Source organism: Anser cygnoides, chromosome 34 (genome assembly GCF_040182565.1).
Source record: "Anser cygnoides isolate HZ-2024a breed goose chromosome 34, Taihu_goose_T2T_genome, whole genome shotgun sequence".
Taxonomy (NCBI): domain Eukaryota; kingdom Metazoa; phylum Chordata; class Aves; order Anseriformes; family Anatidae; genus Anser; species Anser cygnoides.
In genome coordinates this window covers 500,036-523,441 of record NC_089906.1, presented here as the reverse complement: position 1 = coordinate 523,441, position 23,406 = coordinate 500,036, and the positions used below count along the sequence as shown (strand labels likewise).

Here is a 23,406-nt window from a genome sequence, read left to right as displayed (position 1 = left end):
CCAGGCTGGAGCCCCCCCTCCACCCCGGGGGGGACAAAGCCTTCCCCGACCCCCCCACCTCCCACCCCGTCCACCCCAGGGCCACCCGAGGTAAATCCGCCCCCCCCCCCCCCTCCCCACCCACCCCATTTCCGCGGAAATCGGGAAGGATTTGGGGGGGCTGCCGGCTTCCGTACAGTCGGGTTTATCGTACAGTAACGGCACCGGGACCGGCGCCGAGCTTCCCCAGCTCTGCCCCACGGCGAAATGGGGAGACCCCCCCCAAAAAAAAATGGGCAGGGGGCTCCCCCCGCGGGGGACCACGGTAAAATCGGGTCCCGGCTTGGCAAGGGCGCGATGGCACCGGGAGGGGGGCAGCGGATCCGGTGCCCCCCCGCTCCCTGCGGGTTGGGGGTCTCGGTGTCGCCGTGCCGAGGGCACGTCCAGTGCTTCACTAAGGGAGCGTTGTAGCACCACGGGGAGGGGGCTCGAGCCCCCCTCCCCACAATCTGGGGTGCCCTGCCCCAGCTTTGCCCCCCTCCCGCCTCAAGGAGCCGGCAGTATAAATAAGGGGGGGGGGGTCCCACGAGGGCAGGAGGGGACGGCGCTGCGGCAGCTCCGAGTCCTGAGAATGCCAGAGCAGAGCCTGGGTCACTGTCCCTGGCGCGGGGGGGGCGGCGTAAGGGGGGCACGGAGACATCCCCCCCCCCCCCGGCCCGTGTCCGGGGGCCGCGCTCAGCCCACGAAGCAGACGGGGCCCAGCTCGAAGCCGAATTTCTGGTTGGCGTCTCCGAAGTCGGCCACGGCCACGTCCATCAGCGGCAGCCGCTCAACGCGGGACGAGGACACCTCCAGCACCGTCCGCTCCTGGCCGCGGCGTTCCTGCGGGGACGGGGCGGGTCGAGGGGCTGGGAACCCCCCCGCACCCCAAAAACCCCAGCAAACGGGGTGCTGGGGGACACGGGGAGGGGGTTGGAGGGCGGGTGGGGGAATTGGTAGGGGGGCCTCACCTGGCAGCCGTCGCGGAGGGCGCGGACGGGGGCGGCCGGGTGGTCGTGGCCCAGCTCCTCGTCGTTGGCCCCGCGGAAGCGCAGGGCGCGGGCGAAGGAGGCGGCGGGGGCGTCGTACCAGGCGGCGGCGTGCTGGCACGTCAGCGTGAAGTTCTGGCGGGCGCTGGCGCTCAGGAGGCGCAGGAAGGTGAGCTGGGGCACGGGCACCGGGTTCCCGTCCGCGTCCACGTAGGAGAACTGCCGGGGGGGGGGGGGGGGGACAGCGCGGGGCTGAGACGAGGGGCCAGGGCGACGCCGAGCGCGGGATTCGCCCTCCCCTCGAGGAGCCTTGTGCCCGTGGCTCCTACCTTCTTGCCCCTCCTGAAGGTGCTGTACCACGTCCCCGGCTTCTCCCGGTTCCAGGCAGCCAGGCGGACCTGGGGGCGACAGAGGAGGCGAAGCCTCAGACCCCCGGCCTCGTAGAGCACAGGGAAAAGCGAGCCCCAAAACGCCCCCCCATCTGGTCTCCCAGCTGCCGGGGAGCATTTTCGGACCCCTGTCCTCCCCTCCCGAACTCACGGCCTCGAACTTCTTGTCGGGGAAGAGGCAGGTCTCGCCGCCGGCTGTGAAGTTGCAGAAAACCCTGAAGGCGTCTCGGGAGCAGCCCTGGTTGGGGTCAATCCAGTACTCGCCTGGGGAGGGGGGCAGGAAGGACAGACGGACGGACGGAGCCGCTCCAGCTCCCTGCTTTTGGCGGCCCCCCCCCCCCCCGCCCTCCCGCTCCCCGAGCCCTCACCGTCCTGCAGGTGCGGGTGGCAGAGCTGCAGCTCCTTGCAGACGCGCGCGGGGCTCTCGGGGGTGCCCAGGGGCCGCCGCAGCCGCTCGACCTCGGTGCGCAGGGAGCTGAGCGAGGCGTACACCTCCTCCAGCCCCTCGTAGTCCGGGGGGGTGCCCTGCTCGCCCCGAGCCCCCTGGGCTGCCCGCCGGTGCCTCCCGCTCCGGCTCGAGGGCAGCGGCTCGAGCAGCTCAGCCGGGCGGCCCTGGGGAGGGCGCAGAAAAAGGGGTGAGAGCGGATGGGTGTTTGGGGCAGGATGAGGAAGGGGGGGGGGGGGAGCTCGGGAGCAGAGCCCCCCGTTGTCCCCGTGCCCAAAGCATCCCTTACCGGTGGTCCTGGGGGCCCTGGGGGGCCTGTGTCACCTCGGGGACCCAGAGCGCCCTGCAAAAGGAGTCGGCCACACGGCACTCGCTCCCTGCTGCCACCCACCCGGGGGGGGGGGGGGTCCCATGGGAGCACACGATGGGAGCCCCCTCCCCGTCCCCATCCCTCCCCAGCACTCACCGGTGAGCCTTTGGAGCCCTTCTGGCCCAAGGGACCCTGCAGGGAAGAGAAAAGAGGGGAGCGGCGCGGGCTAGGAGCAGCCCTGGGCACGCAGCGGTCCCACGGCGCTGCCCCCGACCCCCCCCTACGGGGCTCGTGCTCCCCCCTGCCCCTTTCCCATCCTGGGGACAAAGCCCCCCCCCGGGGCCTGTAGGGGAGTTAAAGGCAGGCAGGAGAGGCCGGGACGCGCAGGAGGAGGCGCAGAGTAACGCTTGGAGCACCCCAACAGCGCAGGCAAATACTCACCGAGAGCCCGGGGGGGCCGGGGGGGCCGGTGGGGCCGGCGGGGCCAGCCAAACCCTGTGGGGAGTCAGCATCAGCCCCGCGCTCGAGGGGACTGCGCCCTACCTGCGCCTCGTCTCCCCCTCAAGCCGCGCAGCCCTGAAGCTCAGGGGAGACCCCAAAGACTCACGGGGTCTCCTTTGGGTCCCGGGGGGCCCTGGATGCCCGGGAGCCCCTGGTCTCCTTTCTCCCCCATCTCCCCCGGCGGTCCGATGAGCCCAATCAAGCCAGCGTGGCCCTGGGGACGAAAGGGATGGTGAGGCGGCCGCCTCCCGAGGAGCAGGGCTTGGAGCCGAGCCCCCCAACACCCCCCCCCCGCCCCCAAAACGACCCGTCCCACCTTATCTCCCTTGTGGCCGGGGTCTCCCTTGAGGCCGGGCAATCCCACGGGGCCCTGCAAGAGGCAAAGGCGGCGTCAACGCTGCCCGCGCCGCTCCCGGCGGGGATGGCAGCGCTCCCTCGCCCCGCCTTACCAGGGGGCCGGGTGGTCCCGCTTGTCCCGGTGCCCCCAGGAGGCCTTGTTCGCCCTGCAAGAGACGCGGTGCGGGGAGAGGGGCACGGGGGTGAGCCCCCATCCCCACCCCAAAACGCCCCTCCGAGCCGCCGTCGCCTCCGGCTGCGGCAGTGGGGGCCGAGGGGACGCCTCCAGGCCATGGTTTCGGGGACGTGTTTGGCCACATGGGAATGTCCCCACTACCCCTGTCCCTGCTGTCCCCATCCCTGCTGTCCCCATCCCTCCCGTCCCCATCCCTCCCGTCCCCATCCCTCCCGTCCCCATCGCTGTAGCTCACCCCCCGATGTCCCTGTCCCCGCTGTCCCCATCCCCATTGCTCCTGATGCCTCCTGATCGCTCCCCGATGATGTCCCCGTCCCAATGCTCCTGTCCCTGCTGTCCCCATCCCCGTATCCCATCCCTATGCCCCTGTCCCCACTGTCCCCATCCCCCTTGTCCCCATCGCTGTGTCTCATCCCCGATGCCCCTGTCCCCGCTGACCCCATCCCTGCTGTCCCCATCCCTGTAGCCCATCCCCGATGTCCCCAACTGTCCCTATCCCCATTGTCCCCATCCCCGTATCCCATCCCAATGCTCCTGTCCCTGCTGACCCCATCCCCACTGTCCCCATCCCCATATCCCATCCCTGATTCCCCTGTCCCCACTGTCCCCATTCCCACTGTCCCTGTCCCCGCTGTCCCCATACCCACTGTCCCCATCCCTGTTGCTTATCCCCAATGTCCCCACTGTCCCCAGCCCCACTGTCCCAATCCTTGTAGCCCATCCCCGCTGTCCCTGTCCCCGCTGTCCCCATCCCTGTAGCCCATTACCTGATTCCCCTGTCCCTGCTGTCCCCATCTTTGTCCCCATCCCCGCTGTCCCCATCCCTGTAGCTCATCCCCAATGTCCCCACTGTCCCCATCCCCACTGTCCCCATCCCCACTGTCCCCGTCCCCACTGTAGCCGTCCCCACTGTCCCCGTCCCCACTGTCCCCGTCCCCGCTGTCCCCGTCCCCGCTGTCCCCGTCCCTGTAGCTCATCCCCAATGTCCCCACTGTCCCCATCCCCATATCCCGTCCCCGCTGTCCCCGTCCCCAGCACTCACCGCGGGGCCAGGGATCCCCCGCAACCCTTCGGAGCCCGGCCGCCCCGGGGGCCCCTGCGCCCCCACGGGTCCCGTCTTCCCAGGCGGCCCCTCGGTGCCGGGCTGACCCTGGGGACAAGGGGGGGGACACGGAGAGCTGAGGCTCGAGCCTCCTCTTCTGGAGGGGAGTGAGTTCGGGGAGCCCCCAGGGGGGGCCGGGGGGGGCCACCTACCTTGGCACCCTTCTCGCCCTGACGGCCCTCGCGCCCCACGGGCCCCACGGGTCCCTGGAAAAGGAGGGGGGGGGGGGGACACCGGGAGCTGCGGCTGGTCCCGCTTGCAGCCCCGCTGTGCCCCACGCTGTCCCCCCCCCCGTCCTCCTGCTCTTCCCCTACTCACCCTCCGCCCGGGGGGGCCTGGGGGCCCCGGTTCCCCTGACGCGCCTGGCGGACCCTGAAACAAAGCCGGAGGGAGGTCGGGGTGAGGGGAAGAGGCGAAAACGGCCCCAAAGCGGGGACTGGGGGGAGCACGGATGTGCAAGACCCCCGGGGAGGGGGGTTTAAGCCCCCCCCCCTGCTGTCCCACTCACCGGCAGGCCGGGGTCCCCACCGTCCCCCTTCTCTCCAACAGCCCCGTCCAGACCCTGCGACACAGGGCAGGGGGAGCATTCGCGCTGCTGCCCCCCCCCGAGCCCCCTCCCTGAGGTTTCAGGGATGCCTCGAGGCAGAGCCAGGGGGAGAGAACCGCGGTGTCCCCGCACCCCCAAGCCCAGGGTGGGGACAGCGGGGCGACACCGGGGCACCGCGGGGGGGTGGCCGGTGAAAACTCACCGGTGGGCCGGGGTCTCCGGGGGGGCCGGGATCCCCTGGGAAGCCGATGGGACCCTGGAAAAAGAGGAGGGGAGACGAGAGTGGGGCTGGGGGAGAGCCCCAGAGCTTGGTCGAGCGGGAAAGGGAAGGGGCTCGGTGCCTGCGGGGTGCGCGAGGGCTCGGGGCCGCGTCCCCCGCGTCTCGCTCCTCCGCTTACCAGGTTGCCTTTGGCTCCATCCTCTCCCGGGGGGCCCTTCTTGCCGGGGGGTCCGGCTGCCCCCGACGGCCCTGCGTCTCCCTTCTCCCCCACGTCTCCTTTCACGCCCTGCGGAGGGACGGGGAGCACGTCAGAGCGAGGTTCGGGGCGCTTCGGGCAGGGAAAGCTTCGCCGGGCGCTCTGGCCCTGCTTTCTGCCCCCCCCGTTCGCCGTGCCGTGCCGCATCCTGTCCCCCCCTGCACCCTCCCCAGGACACCCCCTTTCTGCAATACTCACGGGTGGGCCAGGCTCCCCAGGGGCTCCGGGGTCCCCGGCTTCACCGGGCTCACCCTGCCCGAGAGAAAAGCAAGGAGAGGGACGCTGCTGGGCGCCGGGAGGTGCACGCGGCTCCCCGCACCCCACCGCCCAGACCTCGAGACCCACGTCGCCCTCCCAGCCACGGCTTTACCTTTTCTCCCACGGCTCCCGGCTGTCCCCACGCCGCCCGGCATTCCCTGGGGACCCTAAAAGCAAGAGGATGGGGGGGGGGGAACCGGTGGCAGCCCAAGTTCCAGCCCTCGCTGAGCCCCCCACCCCCCTCGGGCTGCACTCACCTCGGCACCGCTGGGTCCCTGCGGCCCACGGGGTCCTGGCGCTCCAGGGGGTCCCTGTGGGGGGCACAGAGCGGGGTCAGACCCCAAAAAGCAACTGGGGGGGCGTGCGTGGGGAGGGACTCGGAAGGGGCTGCGGTCCGAGCGATGAGGCCGGGGGGGGGGGTTCCTCACCATGGGGCCAACGTCTCCGTTTTCGCCCTTTTCGCCTGGGGGGCCTGGCATGCCCTGTGGGAACGGGGGTTAGCCCGGGGTCCCTCGTGTCCCTTGTTCCCAAGCCGTGGTGTCCCCCCTGGCCCAGCAGGCCCCCAGCTGGGGGTCTCCTTACCTGCAGTCCGGGGGGGCCGCTCAGGCCGGGGTGACCCCGCGATCCCTCATCTCCTTTCTGCCCAAACATCCCCTGCTGCCCGCGGCGCCCCGGTTCCCCGTCCGCTCCCTGCCGAGGGACAGGTCGGGGGGTCAGGCCCCCGCGGACCCCGGTGGGGGGATCCAGGAGGGCAGGGGACGGAGCTGAGCAGGGAGGGGGTGCGGGCAAGCGCTCGGTTGTGGGATCGGGGGAAGAAGCGGGGTGGGAAGGGTCCCCAAGAGACACTCACCGCAGGGCCGGGGTGCCCGATGGGTCCCTGGATTCCTGGCGGTCCCGGAGGGCCCTGCGGGGACAGCAGCGCCCACGTGGGGTTCGGGGGAGCCCCCAAACCCTTCTCCCCTCACTCCTCCCACCTCGCCCCGTTCCTGGAGCTGCTCTGCCCCTCCAGGACCCCTCCAGGACCCCTCCAGGGGACAGAGAGAAGCCCCTCGGCACTCACCGCCTCGCCCTTGTCGCCTTTGCTGCCCTTCTGTCCGGGAAGCCCCATCTCGCCCTGGACAGAGGGACACGGTGACAAACTCCCGTCCCCCCCCAACACCTCCCCGTCACCCGCACGAGCCGGGAGCGCTCGCAGCCAGGGAAAGCTGCCACGGCCGGGGAAGCAGGGCCAAGGAAAATCCCAGCACCAGGGAAACCCGCCACCACCTGCGAGGCGGTGCCAAGGAAGCCTGCCAGCGCCGCCAGCCTGCTGCCGCCCGGGGACGTCCCCGCTCCCGGGAAGCCACAAACCCATCGGGGAGGTCCCCAGAGCCCGGGACGCGTCCCCGGCGCTCGTCCCAGGGCCCCCCCCCCCCCTCCCCGTGATATCAACAGCAAAACGTGGAAAAAAAAAAACGCACTGCTGGAGGTGCTGAGCTGCATCCCCCTCCCGCGACTCACCTTGTCCCCATCCTCTCCAGCGGGGCCGGGGGGACCGGGGGGCCCCGGCAGCCCCAGGGGGCCCTGGATCCCGTCGTGCCCGGCCGGACCCGTGGGACCCCGCTCGCCCTGCGGGGAGGAAGGGGAAGGGCTGAGGGAGCTGCCCCACACCTCCCGCCTCGCCCCCCGCACCCCGCTGCACCTACCGGGGACCCCTTCTCGCCCAGGGGGCCGGGGGGGCCCTGTGCCCCCCACGGCCGGGCAGGCCGATGCCTCCCGCAGCCCCCGTGGGGCCTCGCTCGCCGGGGGAACCCTGGGGAGAAGAGGGAGGCAGGGGTGGAGGGAGAAAGGCTCAGCAGCCTTCCTCTTCCTCAGAGACCCCTTCCTCTTCATCACCGAAGCAAAACTGCTCCCCGAAGAGCGTACGAGGGGAGCCCCAAAACTCGTGACGAACCCCCCCCCCCCCCCAAAGGCTTTGTACTCACCGTGGGGCCCGGGGGGGCCGGGGGGGCCTTCGCCACCCTTCAGGCCGGGAGGACCCTGCGGGAGGGCGGGGGAGTTAGGAAGGAGCCCGCTCCCCTCTCCCGGGGGGGCCGTATCGGGCTGTGCCCGCGCCTGGGGCGCCGCTCACCGTCTCTCCGGGTGCCCCCCGCGTGCCGGGAAAGCCGTGGACGCCCGGGGGGCCGCTCTTACCGGCGACGCCAGCCGGGCCGGGGTCTCCCTGCGAGGGGGACGGGAGGAGCAGAGGGCTTTGCTCTGTCCCCAGAGAGCCGGGGGAGAGCCTTCGAGCCCCCCCCGGAGCTCACAGAGGGGGTGGGCGCGCGGACCCCCCCAGGCCCCGCTCCTACCTTGGCTCCTTCTCGGCCAGCAGCCCCAGGCAGCCCCTGCTCCCCGGGGGGGCCAGGAGGGCCTGGGTGCCCCCTCTCGCCCACCGGCCCCGTTTCGCCCAATTTACCCTGCGGGCAGAAAGCAGGGTGAGCATTTTTTTTAATTTTTTTTTGGGGGGGGGGGGAAGGGGGGGGTCTCCCCATCCCTCCGGGCTCGCTCCCGCACAAAGCTCTGCCGATTTGCCCCCCCCTCACCTGGGGTCCCACCACCCCCGTGGGGCCGGGGGGGCCGGTTTTGCCGTGAAATCCCTGCGGAGGAGAAAGGAGAGGGGGTTAACGCTGGGTTTGGCCAGCTGTCCCCTACGGGGGCAGGGGGTGCGGGGGTCTCACCGGCTCGCCGCGCTGCCCCGGGTGTCCCGGCAAGCCGTCCTTCCCGGCGGGGCCCTAGACGGGAGCAGGGGGTTGTGGGGGGGTGGGGGGAGGACAAGGGAAGCGCCAACCCCGCTCCTCTCCCCACGCTGCCCCCCCCCACTTACAGGGGGCCCTTTGGTGCCCGGGAAGCCGTGGGGACCCTGCGGACCTTGAGGGCCCTGTGGGAAGAAGGGAAAACGTCGGCGGCGGCGGCGGCACTGGAGCTTCCCCCACGGCTCTGCGGTGCCCTCCCCAAGCCTGGTGCCCCGTCACCCCCCCCGCGCTCGGCCCCCCGTTCCTTCCCGGGGCGCCTTCGCAGGGGTGCACCCCGTGGCTGTGCACCGCCCGCCCCGTCTTTACCTTCTCTCCCACCACGCCGGGGGCCCCGTCGTGGCCGGGATCTCCCTGGGGAGACAGAAGCAGGCTGAGGGTGGCGGCTGGGGGGGGGGGGGGGACAGCGGGGACGAGGAGGACCCCGAAACCAGGCTCCCACCAACCTTTGGGCCGGGTTTCCCCGTGGGGCCGGGCAGCCCTCGCTCCCCCGGCAGGCCCTGCGGGGAGGCAAAGAGTCGGCGTGAGGAGCCGTGGGGCTGGGAGCGGGGCAGGGGACAGGGGACGGGAGGGGGACGGCACACGGCTGTCCCCAGGGCAGCTCCCGTAGGACGCAGATGGAAGTTTGGGGCTGGCTGCTGTGGGAATTGAGAGCCCCCCCCCCCCAATCCTAATTGCCATGGGACGCAGGTGGGACGCAGGGCATGCGGCTGCGGGGTAGGGCAGGACCCAAGGATGGCCCTAGGATGGGTGCCGTGGGCTACAACCGGCCTCGGGATGGTCGTCACGGGGTATAATTGGCCCGGGGATGGCTGCTGTAGGATACAATCGGTCCTGGGGTGGTGGCTGTGGGGTACAACCAGCCCCGTGATGGTCACTGTGGGATAAAACCATCCCCACGATGGTCACTGTGGGATATAACCGGCCCCACAATGGTCACTGTGGGATACAACCGGCCCCACGATGGTCACTGTGGGGTATGAGTGGCCCCACGATGGTCACTGTGGGATATAACCAACCCCACAATGGTCACTGTGGGATATAACCGGCCCCACAATGGTCACTGTGGGATATAACCGGCCCCACAATGGTCACTGTGGGATATAACCGGCCCCACAATGGTCACTGTGGGATATAACCGGCCCCACAATGGTCACTGTGGGATATAACCGGCCCCACAATGGTCACTGTGGGATATAACCGGCCCCGTGATGGTCCCTGTGGGGTACGAGCGGCCCCACGATGGTCACTGTGGGATAAAACCAACCCCACGATGGTCACTATGGGATAAAACCAGTCCCACAATGGTCACTGTGGGATATAACCGGCCCCACGATGGTCACTGTGGGATAAAACCAACCCCACGATGGTCACTATGGGATAAAACCAGTCCCGCAATGGTCACTGTGGGATATAACCGGCCCCACGATGGTCACTGTGGGATATAACCGGCCCCACGATGGTCACTGTGGGATAAAACCAACCCCACGATGGTCACTATGGGATAAAACCAACCCTACGATGGTCACTATGGGATAAAACCAGTCCCACAATGGTCACTGTGGGATATAACCGGCCCCACAATGGTCACTGTGGGATATAACCGACCCCACGATGGTCACTGTAGGATAAAACCATCCCCACAATGGTCACTGTGGGATACAACCGGCCCCACGATGGTCACTATGGGATATAACCAGTCCCACAATGGTCACTGTGGGATACAACGGGCCCCATGATGGTCACTGTGGGATACAACCGACCCCACGATGGTCACTATGGGATACAACCAGTCCCCACGACGGTCACTGTGGGATATAACCAACCCCACGATGGTCACTGTGGGATACAACGGGCCCCATGATGGTCACTGTGGGATACAGCCAGTCCCACGATGGTCACTGTCCCGACAGCACCCGTGATGGTCCCTGTCGAGCGGCCCCACTGGGCTTCCCGACAGCACCCGGGGCGATCCCCATCACCCCCAGCTCGGGGCCGGGGCTGCGGCCGCTCACCGGGGGCCCTCGCTGTCCCGTCTGCCCGGCCTGGCCAGCCTTGCCCTGTGGGGAGAGACGAGGTGTGTGGGGACGGCAGCGCACGGGGTGGCCCCCCGAGCTTCCCGGGGAGGGGGGGGCAGAGCGTGCGTGGCCACGAGGGGGTGGCCCAGAAGGACGCGGGGGACGGGGAACGTCCCAGCGGGGCGGTCTGGCGCGACGTAGGGGACTCACCCTCTTGCCTTTCTCTCCTGCCAGCCCCACGGGACCCGGGAAGCCGGCGGATCCCTAAGGACAGAGAGCGCAGGTCACAACCCGGGGCACCTGGGGATACACCCCAAATGCCACCCGCCTTTTACTCACCTTGGGGCCCTGGCGCCCGGGGTAGCCCGGGAGGCCCGGCACCCCCAGCTTGCCCTGCAAAGGAGAGAGCGGAGCCGAGCCGTGGGCTACGGGAGGGGGGGCGTGGGGACACGGGGACCGGGCCGTGGGGACATGGGGACGGCGCTCACCTTCTCGCCCGCGGGGCCAGCAGCGCCCGGCTCCCCCATGGGACCCGTCTGTCCCTTCAGCCCCTCGGGGCCGTCCTCGCCGCGGGGACCCAGCGAGCCCTGGTCGCCCTGAAGGCAAGGCAAAGGTGCAGGGAGCACGCTGCCGGCGGGACGGGTCGTCCCCCCCGCCCCGAGTTGTCTCCCCCTGGCCCCATCCCTCCCCGTATGACCCCAAATCCTGCAGCCCCGTGGGGCTTCCCCATGCAGCCCTGAGGAGGAGAAACCACTCTCCCCCCAGCACCCCGCTTACCCTGTCGCCTTTGGGACCCATGTCCCCCTTGAAGCCAGGGAATCCGTCTTCACCCTGAAGGGAGCGGCACGTTTTGGGGGGGGGGGGCTGGGGCTGCGGATGGGGCCGCGGTGTGGGGCCGAGCCCCAAATCCCAATGCAGAGGGGCTGCCTCCAGCCGCAGCCCTGACCCCCCAACCCCAGGGCTATCACAGGGCAGGGACGAGTGCCCCCCGAAACCAGGGGCTGCCACGGGACAAAGACCCCCACCCCCTGCTGTCCCCTCGCCACCGCACCCCTTACCTTCTCCCCTTTGCTGCCCTTCAGGCCCCGCACCCCAAAAGCTCCCTGCAGAGACAAAAAGGGGTCGGAAGGAGGACCCCAGCCTGGGGGACACCCCCTGGCCCCCACGCAGCGCGTGGTGGAGGGGGATGTGGGCTTACCTTCACCCCACGGGGTCCTGGATAGCCGACGGGACCTGGGGCACCCACAGGACCCTGGGGACAGACGGAGCATCAGCAAAAAAAAAAAACAGAGGAGACCCCACGGCCGTGCCTGGGACACGGGGTTGGGGACGGTCCCCTTACCTGGAGGCCCTTCTCTCCGGCCGGCCCTTCTCGGCCAGGGTGACCCTGCGGGGACGCCCCAAAAATGAGCCCCAAGCCGGGGGAGGTGACGCCGTCCCCGTTGTCCCCGCGGTGCTGGGGACCAGCGCGACCCCAAAGCCCCTCGCCGGTACTCACCGGGGGCCCGTCGGCCCCAGCCACCCCTTGGATTCCTGGCTTCCCCGGCGGGCCCTGGGCGAGAGGAGGACGTGTGGGGGACGCGGTGGGACCTCAGCTGGGGCCCCCCCACCTCGCCCGCGCTGGCTCCAGACTCACCTTGTCCCCTGGCAGCCCGACGGGGCCCTGGGGGCCGGGCAGACCCTGCGAGAGAACAGTGGGGTGCTGAGAAGGGACCCCCAGCCCTGCGGGGACACCTCACTGCCCCCCCATCACAGCCACGTACCTGCGGACCGGGGTTTCCTTGCTGTCCCGGGGGGCCAGGCTCCCCTTGGATTCCCTTGGGGGGGGGGGGGGGCACAGAGGAAATCCATCAGCACTGCCCAAAACCTGCAGGCACCCTCCCGTGCCTCCCCTCCCTTGGGGCATCGCAGCCTCTCGCCGCTTAATTCGGGGTGGGGGCTCCCAGTGGGCCCCCCCTCTCCCCCCGCTGACACCCACCACGTTGCCCTTGGGTCCCGGCGCGCCGTCGATGCCGCTGGCACCCTGCAGGGGAAGGAGGGAGCCTCAGGGCGCTGCACCCAAAGGCGACGCCGCAGAAGAAGCCCCCCGGCACAAGGTAGGGACAGACGGACAGACGGACACTGCCCCTTACCGGTGGTCCCGGGGGGCCGGGGGAGCCGCGGGAGCCGATGAGCCCTCGCATGCCCTAGGGCCAAGGACAGAGGTGTTATAGCAGGGGGCCCTATATTTGCGCCAGGAGCCCAAATCTCCCCTCCAAAAAGCTGCGGGGAGGAATCCCACGGGCCGAAGCCCCTCAAGCGTGGGTGTCCTGGCTCTTTGTGCCCCCCCCCAGCTCCTGGGGCTGGGGGAGAACCGAGGCCAGGCCCCCCACGGATACTCACGGGTTCCCCCGGTTGCCCCCGCGGTCCCGGCAAGCCATCCGAGCCCTGGAAGGGACAGAGAGGAGCTGAGCGCGTCCTGCCCACGCCACCGGGGGCCTGATCCTTCCCCAGCTCTCCCCACGCTCCTCACCCTGGCGCCTTTCTCCCCGGGGTTGCCCGCTGGTCCCGGCTTCCCCACGTCACCCTACGGGACAGAGGAGGTGAGGGGACAACGGGACGGGCAGTGGCAGGAGGGGACGCGGCGCAGCGGCGCTTACCCTGTGGCCCTTCTCCCCCGGCAGCCCCGGCAAGCCATCGAAGCCCCGGTCACCCTGCGGGGCGCAAGGGGCAGGATGAGCCCACGTCCCCGTCCCCCTCAGCAAAGGGGACGCGGGCGTCCTGGCACCCCGAGCACCTTGGGTCCGGTGTCCCCCGGGAGACCCCTGGCACCATCTGCTCCAGCGCGACCCTGCATGAGGAGGCGAGGGGGTAAGGAAGGGGCGAAAGGCTCCGTGCCCCCTGGGGCGAGGGGCAGTCGGTGGCACCTTTGGCTGCGCGTGACAGCAGGGCAAGACGTTTTGGGGGGGGGCTGAAATCAAAACCCACAGCGCTTACCCGTCTGCCCAGCTTCCCCGGTGGTCCCGGTGGTCCCTGCAGTCCCCGGGGACCCTGACGGAGAAGAGGCAGAGGTGTCAGAGCAGAGGGAGGCTTCCAACGACCCCTGGACCCAAACCTCACGCGACTCACCCGCGGCCCCATGTCCCCTGCGTCCCCTTTCAGGCCCGGGTATCCGGGCAGACCCTAGAGAAACAGGAGAGCGTGGAGCCCCTGCCATGAGGGTCTGCTGAGGTGCCCAAAAACCCCCGGTGCAAGGTGTCTTGGTGGGGTGGGCACCCCGGGGGGGGGGGGGGGGCCCGCAGCAGCCCCCACGCCAGCAGCACTCACCAGCGGACCCGGACGGCCGGTGAGCCCCATGGGGCCGGGGGGGCCCTTCATGGCAAGCTGGGGGGAGAAAAGAGGAGAGGGGTGAGGCGGGAGCGGGGAGGCTGAGCCGCTGGGGTGGGCGCGGGGGTCCTCACCTTCGCCTGCTGCAGGATCGCCTGGGCTTGGGCTTCTTGGAAGGAGACGGTGGGGCCCTTGAGGGAGTCTCCGCCAAACTGGAACTGGGAGAGGAGCGGAGTGAGGGCAGGGGGGAGCCACCTGCCCCCAGCCCCACGTCCCCGCGCCGCCCCAGCACCTACCGGCAGCATGATCATGGTCCCGGCTGGGCCGCGGATCCCGTCGGCTCCTGGCAGCCCCGGCCGTCCCGCGGGGCCCTGTCGGGGCGGGGGGGGAAGCGGGGGGGGTGCTCATCACCATCACGCCAGCAGAAGCCGGGCTGTCAGGTCAGGGCCTGCAGCTCCAGCGCCCCGCGCGCCCCGGCATGCAGCGGCACGGCCGCCGAGACGCCTGCGGCTCCACAGCCGGCCGCGGTGCGGGGCAGCTCTCCCTCCCCCTGTCTGCTCCATACCTGCTCTCCGGGGTCCCCGGGCAGCCCTGGGAGCCCCGGTGGTCCCAGGGGTCCCGTTTCCCCCTGCAGAGGACACGGAGGCGTGTTAATGCTTGGGCCTCTGCAAGCCCTCCCCGCTGCAGCACCCCCTGCTCCTTACCGCAGGGCCCGGGGGTCCCGGCGGCCCCTCAAATCGCCGATCCTAAAAGAGAAGGGAGTGAGCGCGGCGCGTCCCTGCGCCCTGTCCTGCGAGCCACCAGCCACGGGTGGCTTGCAGCAGGGCGCCACGCGTCCCCGAGCGGCCGTACCCCACTCACCGGCTCAACGACGGCCGGCTCGCCCTTGTCCCCCTTCAGGCTGGGCTCCTGCGGGACGCAGCGCGGCGCCGCGGTGAGGGGACGCGGCCGCGAGCTCGGGGCAGAGCTCCGAACCGCCTGCACGGCCCCCGGACCCCATACCGTGGCCCCAGCTCGTCCGGCCGTGGCTGGAGGGGGTCCCGGTCCTCGTCCCCAGCGTTACCTGGGGAGCCCGGATCACCGTCTCCTCCCGCTCGGCCGGGCCGAACCGCTCCGGGCTCGCAGGGTCCCCGTCGTAGTAGTCCTCGTAGCCTGGCAGCTCCGCGCTGGCAGCCCCAGCGGCTCCGTCCTCCCCGGATTCCAGCACGAGCTCCTCGCCAGCGTCCTGAGGGACAGGGGGAGACGCTGGGGATGCACAGACATTGGGGATCCCCCTGCCCGCTGCTGCTCCCAGCCTCGGCGGTACCTCGAAGGGGTCGGTGCGGTTCAGGGCGACGCTCACGGTGGTGGCCAGGCTGGAGGTGACCGGCGGCGGGGAGCCGTCCTCCAGAGACGGCGGCGTCGGCGTGGGCGCGCTGGCCTTGGGCGATGCAGAAAGGGCGCGGGGTGAGGATCCCAGCGCTACAGCAGAGGGAGGCGCTGGCCCGCGACCCTCACGGGGTCCCGCAGCGACGCCGCGATTTCGGGGTGTCCCCACCCCGCCGCAGCCCAGCTTTTGGACGCCGGAGCCGTTGGGGAGGACGCGGCGGCACCCAGGGGAAGGCGAGGCAGGGCTGGGCAGCCGGGGCTGCCGTTCCCCCGCACGTCGGGGCCGCGCAGCCCCTGGCTCGGAGCAGCACCTGGAGCACGGCCACCCCTCGCCGGGGCTCTCCCTCCCCGCCAAGGCTGAGTCATCGGCAGGAGGGACCACGGCCCTTGGCCAGCGTACGGCCTCCAGCTGCAGCCCTGACCCACTTCCAGAGCCAAGGGAGGACGAAGGCGAAGAGGGGGCTGCCCCCAGGGGACCCCCAGCGGGTCCTGGGACGAGGCCAGGAGCCGTGGGGACGGCTCAGCCCCAGGTGCGATCGGGACCGGCGTCCTTGCAGGCGCGGGGAGGAGCCGGCACGGACATCACGTCCAACAGACCCAAAGGTCTGGCTCCGCCGGGGCCAGCGCTGCCGGAGCCGGCCCGTTTTGCCCCAAATTGCACAAAGACGAGGCGGGGAAGCTGCTCTGGATGCAAGGGGCTGCGTGCTGCACGGCGCGAGCACCGTGCCGAGGCACTGCCGGCTCGGAGACGCATCCGGGTCCCTCGGGCCCCGCACACCGCTCCATATTTAAACCAGATTCGGGGCTCGGCTGCTCCCCCGGGTTGGTCACCCTCGCTACCTGGTTGGCCACGGCAGAGGGCTCGGAGGCCTCGTGCTGCTCCTGCAGCTCCTTGTTCCTCCTCTTCTTGCCTTTCCCCTTGCGCTTGCCTTTCCCCTTGCCCTTCTTGCCCTTCCTACGCGGGGCGGCGCTGGGCTCCGGGTCGCTCTGCAAGGGGCAGCGCAGAGAAAAACTTGGGCGTCGGGGGGCATCGGCAGGAGGGGAGCTCCCGAGGGTCCCCCCCCGACCTTTCGCCGTCCCTGGTCGGGTGCCTACCTCCTCCGGGAAGGGGGCCAGGAGCGGGTAGAGCAGGGGCTGGTCGCAGGCCGGCATGTAGAGCTGGCAGTAGGAGTGGGCGGCCGCGGGGTCCGGCACGATCAGCAGCTGCTGGATGTCGCCCTGCGGCGAAGGAGAGGGTGAAGGGGGTGGAAGGTAGGGGGGAGGGTTGGTTTTTTTTTGTTATTTTTTTAATTCCCCCTCCCAGGACGCCCCGGATGCGTGCCCTGTCCCTGGACAGCTCGGGACAGCCAGCACGGACACCCCCTTGGCCCCGGCTGCAGGCACAAGGGGGGGCGAGCAGACAAAGGCACCCTTGTCTGCTCCCCAGGGGGGAAAAATAAGCGGGGGGGGGACACCAGCTCCAGTCGCCTCGCTGCCTCAAAGCGTCCTCTTTGCCCGTGGCCCCTGACATTTGCAGCAGGCAGGAATGCAAGGAGGGGAACGGGGACAGCGAGCAGCCCCCAGCAGAAGCGACCGCAGCTCGCGGGTTCCCCCCGTTTTCCTGCACCCCGCTGCCGTGACAGCTGGGATGACGGCACAGGGATTTTTTTTTGGGGGGGGGGGGGGGGGGGACCTCACCTCGAACACCTCCTCATCCAGCAGGCGCGCCCCGAAAAGCGTCACCCCCTCGGTGCTGACGACGGGCCGGGGTCCTCGCTCCAGCGGCAGCGTGGCGAGGAGCTGGCAGTCCACCAGCAGGGACACGTTGGTGCCCTCCACGGCCAGCGCCACGCGGTGCCACCTGCGGGGAGACGAGGTTGGGTTGGGGAGGAAAGGGGCAGGATCCGGCACCCCCCCCCCGCGGCTCTGACGCTCACCTGCCGTCGGCCAGGTTCACCTTGCGGAAAACCGGGTAGCGTTCGGGGGCCGGGTGCCCGTCCTGGTCCTCGTAGAGGAAAACGGGCGAGCGCCCGACCTCCACCCCCAGCTGCTGCACGCCGCGCTCGTCGTAGACGGAGAGCAGGAAGGCTTGGCCGCCGCGCCGGGCACGCACCGTGGCCAGGATGGAGAAATCCTCGGGGAAGGAGGAATCTGCAGCAGGGGAGGAACCGGGGGAGGGGGGGTGTGGGGGGCGCCCTAGGGATGCTCGCTGCCCCCGGAGCGCCCCCCCCAACCCCCCCCAAAAAAAAGGGTCGTACCGGGGAAGAGCTGCCTGGTGGGCGCGCTGAGCTGCGTGCGGTTGTCCACGCGGAAGGCGAAGTCGGGGTCCTCGGTGCCAGGGCGCCGCGTGCAGATCCCGGCGGTGACGGCGACGCCTTCCCGGCCGTCCTTCATGCCCAGCGTCTGCAGCACATCCACGGGCACGGCTGCGGGGCGAGAAGAGAACCCCCGAGGGTTTTCGGGACCCCCCCCCTCCCCCCCCCGACATCGGTGCCTTTAGCCGGGGACCTCCGCCGCGTCCCCATCCCCCTGCCTGCGTCCTGCCAAAGCGGGGCCGGTGCCAGGCAGCTGTGTGGGCCCAAGGTCCGGTCCGCGGCCGCCAGATTCCTCCGGCGCATTCCTCCGCCCCCGCGGCACGGGAGCACCCCAAGGGGCGGGAGACCCCCCCCCCCCCCCCTTTTCCTCTCCACCACCCCCCCACCCCGTGAGCGCCCCGCTTGGCTGGGCGATGAGGGGAGGAAGCAGGAGCCGGGCGTGCTGAGGGTTAATCCCGGCACGGCCAGGTGTGTGTTTGTGTTGGGGGGGGGGGCACGTGGGATTTGGGGTGGGGGGGTGAACGCATCCACATCAGACAGCACCGGGCCCCCCGCCCCGGGCGGCAGATGCACGGAGAAGCCTGTCCGGGCAAGCTGGGGAAGGGGAATCGGGTGCAGGAACGGTGTGGGGGGTGGGGGGGGGGGATAATTCCTCCTGGGGCTCCCCACGCTGTGCCCCCCCCCCCCCCCCAGCCCATCTGGGGCACCCTAAGTGACAGCGGGGACACGGCCGGGGCTGGGAACGGGCTGACCCCGCCGCAGCCGTGCCGAATCTCAGGCCCTCCTGACCCCGGCACATGGGTCCGGTTTCCTGCCCGTGCTCCCCGGGGAGGGTTCGTGGCGTGCCGGGACCCCCCCCCCCACCACCACCACCAGGCCGGGACCCCCCCCCCCCAAAACACCACCACCACCACCCCCCCTTTCCCGGCACAGCAGTCGTGGGTGGCCCCGCAGCGGCCGTACCGGCCCGGCCCCGCGGATGCCTGGCCTGGGTGTTTTGGGGCGCGGGTGTGGGAAAGCCGAAGGTCAATCCCCGTTATTCACACCCTGGGGGGGGGGGCTCCCCAAAATGCCCCCCCCCCCCCCGCCCCAACAGCCCCCCGAGTGACCCGGCTTCGTGTCCCAAACCACGCACCGTGGAGGGGACACGGGTGTCTCTGGGGACACCAGGTCCCTTGGGCTGCAGGGGGGGGACCCTTAACCAGGGTGGGGGGCACCCCATAATTGGGGGGGGGGGGGGGGGCACCCTTAACCCTGGGGGCACGACCCCCACGCGGTGACCCCCCCCGCACTCACCGCTCCCTCGCCCAGCCCAGGGGGACCCCCGCAGCCACCTCCCGGCGGGCGCCCCCCAAAAACGGGTGCTTGCCCCCCCCCCGGGGGACACTCCCCCCCCCCTCCCCACCCCTGTCCGTGGTGCTGAAGGCACCGGGACCCCCCCCCCCAAAACCCCAACGGGGGGGTCCCCCACGCGTGACCACGGGAAGGGGGGGGGGGCGCGGAGCAGGGGACACGCGTGGGCGTGGGGAACCCCCCCCCCCAAAAAAAAAACCTCCCCCCCCCCGGGTTTCCCACGTCGTGCCCCCCCCCCCCCCCCCCCGCGCCGTGCGGTACCTGCGGTGGCCGCGGGCAGCAGGGCGAGGAGGGCGAGGAGGGCGGCGGGGCGCGGGGGGGGCTCCATGCCCCCGGTCCCGGAGCTCCCAGCTCGGCCCTGCCGCCGCCGTGCCGAGCCCAGCGGGGCGGGGGGAGCCCCGGCCCGCCCCGCGCCCCCGCCTCCAGCCCGGCCCGGCCCCCGGGCGGAGCCCCCCCCCGGTTAATTTAACCCCCCCCCCCCCCCTCCCGGTCCGGGAGCACGGCCCCAAAAACGGGGCTGGGGGGTGCGAGATGCCACGGGAGGGTTTGGGGCACGCAAAACCCCACATGAGGAGGTTTGGGGGCGCAGGACAGGCCCCCCCCCCCCCATTCCCAGGGGGCAAGATTTCGGGGGTGCAAGACGCCCCCCCCCACAGGCAGGTTTAGAGGAGCACGGCCCCCACCCCGCTCCCAGCCCCAGGGGCAGGTTTGGGGGCACGCAAAACCCCACATGAGGAGGTTTGGGGGCGCAGAATTGCCCCCCATGGGTAGGTTTTGGGGTGCAGGACCCCCCCCCGGAGCAGATTTGGGGGCGCAGGACCCCCCCCCACAGGCAGGTTTACAGGAGCACGGCCCCCACCCCATTCCCAGCCCCAGGGGCAGGTTTGGGGGCACACAAAACCCTGTATGAGCTTTCGGGGTGCAGGACTGCCCCTCATGGGTAGGTTTGGGGGTGCAGGACCCCCCCCCGGGGAAGATTTGGGGGTGCAAGACGCCCCCCCACAGGCAGGTTTAGAGGAGCACGGCCCCCACCCCACTCCCAGCCCCAGGGGCAGGTTTGGGGGCACGCAAAACCCCACATGAGGAGGTTTGGGGGTGCACTGTCCCCTCCCGGGCAGATTTGGGGGTGCAGGACTCCCCCCCCCAGGGGCAGATTTGAGGGTGCAAGACCCCCCCACGCAGGCAGGTTTAGGGGTGCACCCCCTTCCTCCCTGCCAGGTTTGGGGGTGCAGAGCCCCCCATCCTACTTCTGACCGCACGGGGAGGTTTAGGGGTTCAAAAAAAACCCCACAAAAGGGCAGGTTCGGGGGTGCAAGACACCCCCCACAGCCAGCTTTGGGGGTGCACGCCCCCCCCCCCCCCAAAAACGGCCAGGTTTAGGGGTGCAAGACCCCCACCCGCTTCCATCCCCCCAGCGAGGACAACAGGATTGGGAACACCCAGCCCCAAAACCCCACCGCCAGCCCCACAGCAAAACCGGCAGGTTTTGGGGTGCACAGCCCCCCCCACGGTGCTCCCAGCCCCATGACAAAGCCCGGGGGGGGAGTTAAAGGGGGGGGGGGGATTTGGGGGCGCCCAGCCCCACACCGCAGCTGCCGCTCGCCCGTGCTGGCCCCCGGGGCCCGGCTGGCCGCAGCCACCCCATTGCCTCATCGCCTGAGTCACGGCGCCTCGGCCCCGCTGACCCGTTTTCCCATTTCCTGGCAAATATTTACCGCCGTCTCTGCAGTAACGGGGCCCCCCCCGGACGCCCCCCGTCCCCGCAGCCGAGCCCCCAACCCCGCGGGCACCTTGTCGCAGCGCCCCTAAACCGCTCGGGGGTGGGGGGCTGCGGGGTTTCCCCCCACCAGCGCCGCGGGGCGCAGCGTGGGCGCCTCGCTGTAGGGCCGCAGCGAGGCGTGCCCCGTTTGGGGGTTTTTCGGGGGGCTGCTGGGCAGGGGACGGGGGCTGCGGGTGGTGGGACCCCGCTATGGGCTCGGGGCGGCTGATCCCGCCGCCGCGTGACGCCGGGTCCTGATCTCATAAGAGCCTTTGGACTCGAGGCCAGCGCAGCCATGGCCGGCCCCGCGCCCCGCACCGTCCTCGTCACCGGCTGCTCCTCCGGCATCGGCCTGGCCGTGGCCGTGAGGCTGGCGCAGGACCCCCAGCGCCGCTTCCAGGGTGAGGAGGGGGGACCCTCGGCCCTGGAAATCCTTTGGGGTCGGGAGGGTGAAGGGTTTGGGGTCCCTCCCAGCTGCGCTCACCCCCAGCAGGGCACCCTTGGGGTTTCTTCCTCTCCGTAGCCCCCCCCCAAAAATTTAACGCCCCGGCGCGCAGCCCCCTTCGCCGAGGTGTCCCCCCCCACGTGCCTGGGGACGCGAGGACACGGGGATGGGGACGGGGACAGCACCTGCAGCGCACACCGCGCTTGGGGCCGGTGTTCGCAGCACCCGAGCGGACCCACGCGCGGTTCCCCGCACCCTGTCCTCAGCCCCGTGCCGCCCGCTTGCCGCGTCCCCCTCGCCTCGTGCGCCCCATCGCCGACCCCCACGGCGGGGATTAGTCCCCGGGGGAGGATTAAAGGCCGCGTTACCAAAGCAGCTTAGGGAGAAAGGCCGCCCGGGTTTCGCTCTCCAACCCTCGGCCCCGTAACGGGGCTCCCCGCAGTCATCGCCACCATGCGGGACCTGGGGAAGAAGGAGAAGCTGGAGGAGGCGGCGGGGCCGGCGCTGGGCAAGACGCTGAGCATCCAGCGCCTCGACGTCTGCAGCGACAGCTCGGTGGCCGAGTGCCTGAGCAGCATCCCCGGGGGACGGGTGGACGTGCTGGGTGAGCGCGGCGGGGCCGGGGGGCACGGGGAAGCGGGGCCGGGGGGGACTCTGAGACCCCCCCCCCCCCCCCTCCCCGTGACGCCGCAGTGAACAACGCCGGCGTGGGGCGCGTGGGCCCCGTGGAGAGCATCAGCGTGGAGGAGATGAAGCGCGTCTTCGAGACCAACTTCTTCGGGGCGGTGAGGATGATCAAGGCCGTCCTGCCCGACATGAAGCGGCGCCGGAGCGGCCACATCGTGGTGGTCAGCAGCGTCATGGGGCTGCAGGGTGAGGCCTCGAAAAGGGTGGTTTTTGGGGGGGGGGGGGGGCTTCGCCCACCCCAGCCCCTCTCTTCGCTCAGGGATCGTCTTCAACGACGTCTACGCCGCCTCCAAGTTCGCCGTGGAGGGGTTTTGCGAGAGCTTGGCCGTGCAGCTGCTGCAGTTCAACGTCTTGTGAGCACGAGGGGACGTGCGGGGGGCGGGGGGGGATCGGGGGGGACCCAGCATGGCCCTCCCCCTGAGCTCCCCACGGCCCCGCAGCGTCTCCATGGTGGAGCCGGGCCCCGTCAACACGGACTTCGAGCTGAAGCTGATGGAGGAGGTGTCGCGATCCGAGTTCCCCGGCGCCGACGAGGCCACGGTGCGCTACTTCAAGGACGTCTACCTGCCGGCCTCGCACGAGATCTTCACCACGCTGGGGCAGAGCCCGGCGGCCGTGGCCGAGGTGCGAGGCGGGGATAACGAGGTGGGGGGGGGACACGACACGGGGCCGTGCCTTCGAGACGCCGTTTCGAGGCTCCGTCCGCAGGCCATCGTGAGCGTCGTCGGGGCGCAGCGCCCGGCGTTCCGCACGCAGACCAACAGCCTCTACACGCCGCTGGTGGCCCTCAAGTACGCCGACCCCTCGGGGGACCTGTCGGTGCGCACCTACCACCGCCTCCTCTTCCACTACGGGACCCTCTTCCACCTCAGCATGGCGGCGCTGCGGTGCCTCACCTGCGGCTGCTTCCGTCGCAGGATCGCCCCGCTCTGAGCGCGGGCGGCGTCTTGCTGGGGAAGGGCTGGGGGGGGGGGGAGGGAAGGGAGGGTCTCGGTCCAACGGCGGAACCCCCCCCTTTGTGGGGATGGGGTTGGGGACGTGGTGGGGGCGCTGCCCTGAGCACCTCGGCTGCGGGCAGCGGGACAAATGGACGGCAGAGGGATGGGGGTCCTGCGGGGCTGGGCCCTCTGAGGTGTGGGGAGGAGGTCGGGGAGGCTCGGGGGGCAGCGAGGAGCTGGGGAAGGGGCTTGGGGACTGGTGGGGGGAGATTTGGGGGGGGCTCGAAGGGTTAGAGGGGGCTTGGGGGGGGGGACCTGGAGGTATTGGGGTGCATTGGGGCATTTATGTGGGTTTTAGGGTGTTTTGGGGGCAGCTCTGAGGGGCTTTAGGAGGTTCAGGGAGCCCTAGGAGGACCCTGGGGGGGTCTCTGTTTTTTTGGGGGGGGGGCTTTGGGGGCTTTTAGGGGTGTTGCGGAGCCCTGAGGGGGAATGGGGCGGGGGGGGGGGGGGTTGGATAGCCCTGAGGGGGCTCTGGGGGTGTTGGGTGTTTGGGGTAGTGCCAGGGGGAGGCCTGAGGGGGCTCGAGGGGGAGCTTGGGGGGTCCTGAAGGGTCTCTGGAGGGTTTTTGGGGTGTTCTGAGGGAGTTTTGGGGGGGTTGGGGAGCCCTGAGGGGGGTTCTGGGGGTGTTGGGGAGCCCTGGGGGGACTCTGGGGGTTTTGGGGTGTTTGGAGTAGTGTCAGGGGGAGGTCTGGGGGGGGTTCTGAGGGTTTTGGGGAGCCCTGAGGGGGGCTTTGTGGGTTTGGGGAGCCCTGAGTGGGGGTCTGAGGATGTTGGGGAGCCCTGGGGGGACTCTGGGAGTGTTGGGGAGCCCTTGGGAGGCTTCGGGGGGCTCTGAGGAGAGGG

At 70.7% G+C, this 23,406-nt stretch overlaps 2 protein-coding genes across 3 annotated transcripts; one reads left to right on the top strand and one right to left on the bottom strand.

The window, feature by feature from the left end:
- Nucleotides 1-168: 168 nt before the first annotated feature.
- Nucleotides 169-19,096, bottom strand: COL5A3 (collagen type V alpha 3 chain). The gene is given in 69 exon segments (XM_066986443.1): nt 169-861; nt 990-1,226; nt 1,337-1,405; nt 1,548-1,660; nt 1,765-2,008; nt 2,131-2,184; nt 2,308-2,343; nt 2,593-2,646; nt 2,759-2,866; nt 2,969-3,022; nt 3,102-3,155; nt 4,227-4,334; nt 4,439-4,492; nt 4,605-4,658; nt 4,795-4,848; nt 5,036-5,089; nt 5,232-5,339; nt 5,508-5,561; nt 5,680-5,706; nt 5,708-5,734; nt 5,825-5,878; nt 5,996-6,049; nt 6,150-6,257; nt 6,418-6,471; nt 6,628-6,681; nt 7,068-7,175; nt 7,253-7,299; nt 7,302-7,359; nt 7,521-7,586; nt 7,678-7,767; nt 7,895-8,002; nt 8,129-8,182; nt 8,264-8,317; nt 8,410-8,463; nt 8,645-8,689; nt 8,782-8,835; nt 10,351-10,395; nt 10,564-10,617; nt 10,693-10,746; nt 10,842-10,949; nt 11,131-11,184; nt 11,412-11,456; nt 11,552-11,605; nt 11,696-11,740; nt 11,852-11,905; nt 11,990-12,034; nt 12,117-12,170; nt 12,332-12,376; nt 12,486-12,539; nt 12,736-12,780; nt 12,866-12,919; nt 12,993-13,046; nt 13,130-13,183; nt 13,330-13,383; nt 13,462-13,515; nt 13,660-13,716; nt 13,794-13,877; nt 13,956-14,030; nt 14,225-14,287; nt 14,364-14,405; nt 14,521-14,568; nt 14,723-14,884; nt 14,966-15,079; nt 15,868-16,014; nt 16,123-16,245; nt 16,705-16,867; nt 16,944-17,157; nt 17,265-17,432; nt 18,936-19,096. Coding segments are annotated over 69 exon segments (5,325 nt in total). The 5' UTR covers nt 19,003-19,096; the 3' UTR covers nt 169-714.
- On the top strand, nt 17,731-22,741 carry RDH8 (retinol dehydrogenase 8). Of its 2 annotated transcripts, none has more exons than XM_066986442.1 (6): nt 17,731-17,789; nt 21,321-21,482; nt 21,572-21,751; nt 21,825-21,918; nt 22,006-22,189; nt 22,274-22,739. In XM_066986442.1, the coding sequence occupies exons 2-6, from the start codon at nt 21,332-21,334 to the stop codon at nt 22,496-22,498; spliced, it is 834 nt and encodes a 277-aa protein (XP_066842543.1). In that variant the 5' UTR covers nt 17,731-17,789; nt 21,321-21,331; the 3' UTR covers nt 22,499-22,739. The 2 variants fall into 2 exon arrangements, with proteins under 2 accessions (XP_066842543.1, XP_066842542.1); XM_066986441.1 differs by lacking the exon at nt 17,731-17,789 and adding an exon at nt 20,279-20,834 and having other exon boundaries at nt 22,274-22,741.
- Nucleotides 22,742-23,406: the final 665 nt, after the last annotated feature.

Bases quoted from the DNA above. Each gene is read 5' to 3' on its own strand.
- RDH8 (XM_066986441.1), top strand. From the start codon at position 20,729: ATGGCCGGCCCCGCGCCCCGCACCGTCCTCGTCACCGGCTGCTCCTCC. The intron at 20,835-21,320 runs GTGAGGAGGGGG...GGCTCCCCGCAG, and splicing joins CCCCCAGCGCCGCTTCCAGG to TCATCGCCACCATGCGGGAC. The intron at 21,919-22,005 runs GTGAGCACGAGG...ACGGCCCCGCAG, and splicing joins CTGCTGCAGTTCAACGTCTT to CGTCTCCATGGTGGAGCCGG.